This window comes from Arachis ipaensis, chromosome B05 (genome assembly GCF_000816755.2).
Source record: "Arachis ipaensis cultivar K30076 chromosome B05, Araip1.1, whole genome shotgun sequence".
NCBI classification, from domain to species: domain Eukaryota; kingdom Viridiplantae; phylum Streptophyta; class Magnoliopsida; order Fabales; family Fabaceae; genus Arachis; species Arachis ipaensis.
Window position 1 is genome coordinate 137,830,266 of NC_029789.2, and position 349 is coordinate 137,830,614.

The 349-nt window shown below is 36.1% G+C and overlaps 1 protein-coding gene across 4 annotated transcripts in view; it reads right to left on the minus strand.

The window, feature by feature from the left end:
- LOC107644388 (probable protein ABIL5) overlaps positions 1 to 349 on the minus strand; it is a 4,597-nt gene that overhangs the window by 2,661 nt on the left and 1,587 nt on the right. For all 4 annotated transcript variants that reach the window (XM_016348228.2, XM_016348227.2, XM_016348226.2 and 1 more), the window contains one exon: positions 259 to 341. In XM_016348228.2, coding sequence (XP_016203714.1) covers positions 259 to 341 — 83 coding nt within the window. The remainder of the gene's footprint in view (positions 1 to 258; positions 342 to 349) is intronic.

Here is a 349-nt window from a genome sequence, read left to right on the forward strand (position 1 = left end):
TATACACTATGGTATATGAATCTAAGACCAAGTTTGATCTGATATAGGCGCTGCACTGTGTTAGAAAATTCTCCATCAAAAGAATTATTCATAACAAAAAAAATAAACTTAAAGAAAGAAACAGAAAATCTTGGCATATGCATGAACCTCCACAAGGTGTATGAATTCTCCAGAAGGCTGAATCCAAAGGCAGAGAATAACTCTGACATTGGCATATATATATATAGCAGCATCAGTTACTGAGTTTAGAGGACTCACTCTTTCTTTGATGTGCCTTTCAAGAATGTTGTTTCACAGAAATCTGCAGCATGGTGAAGCTGAGACCTTAGTTCTCTTAACTCCTGCCAAA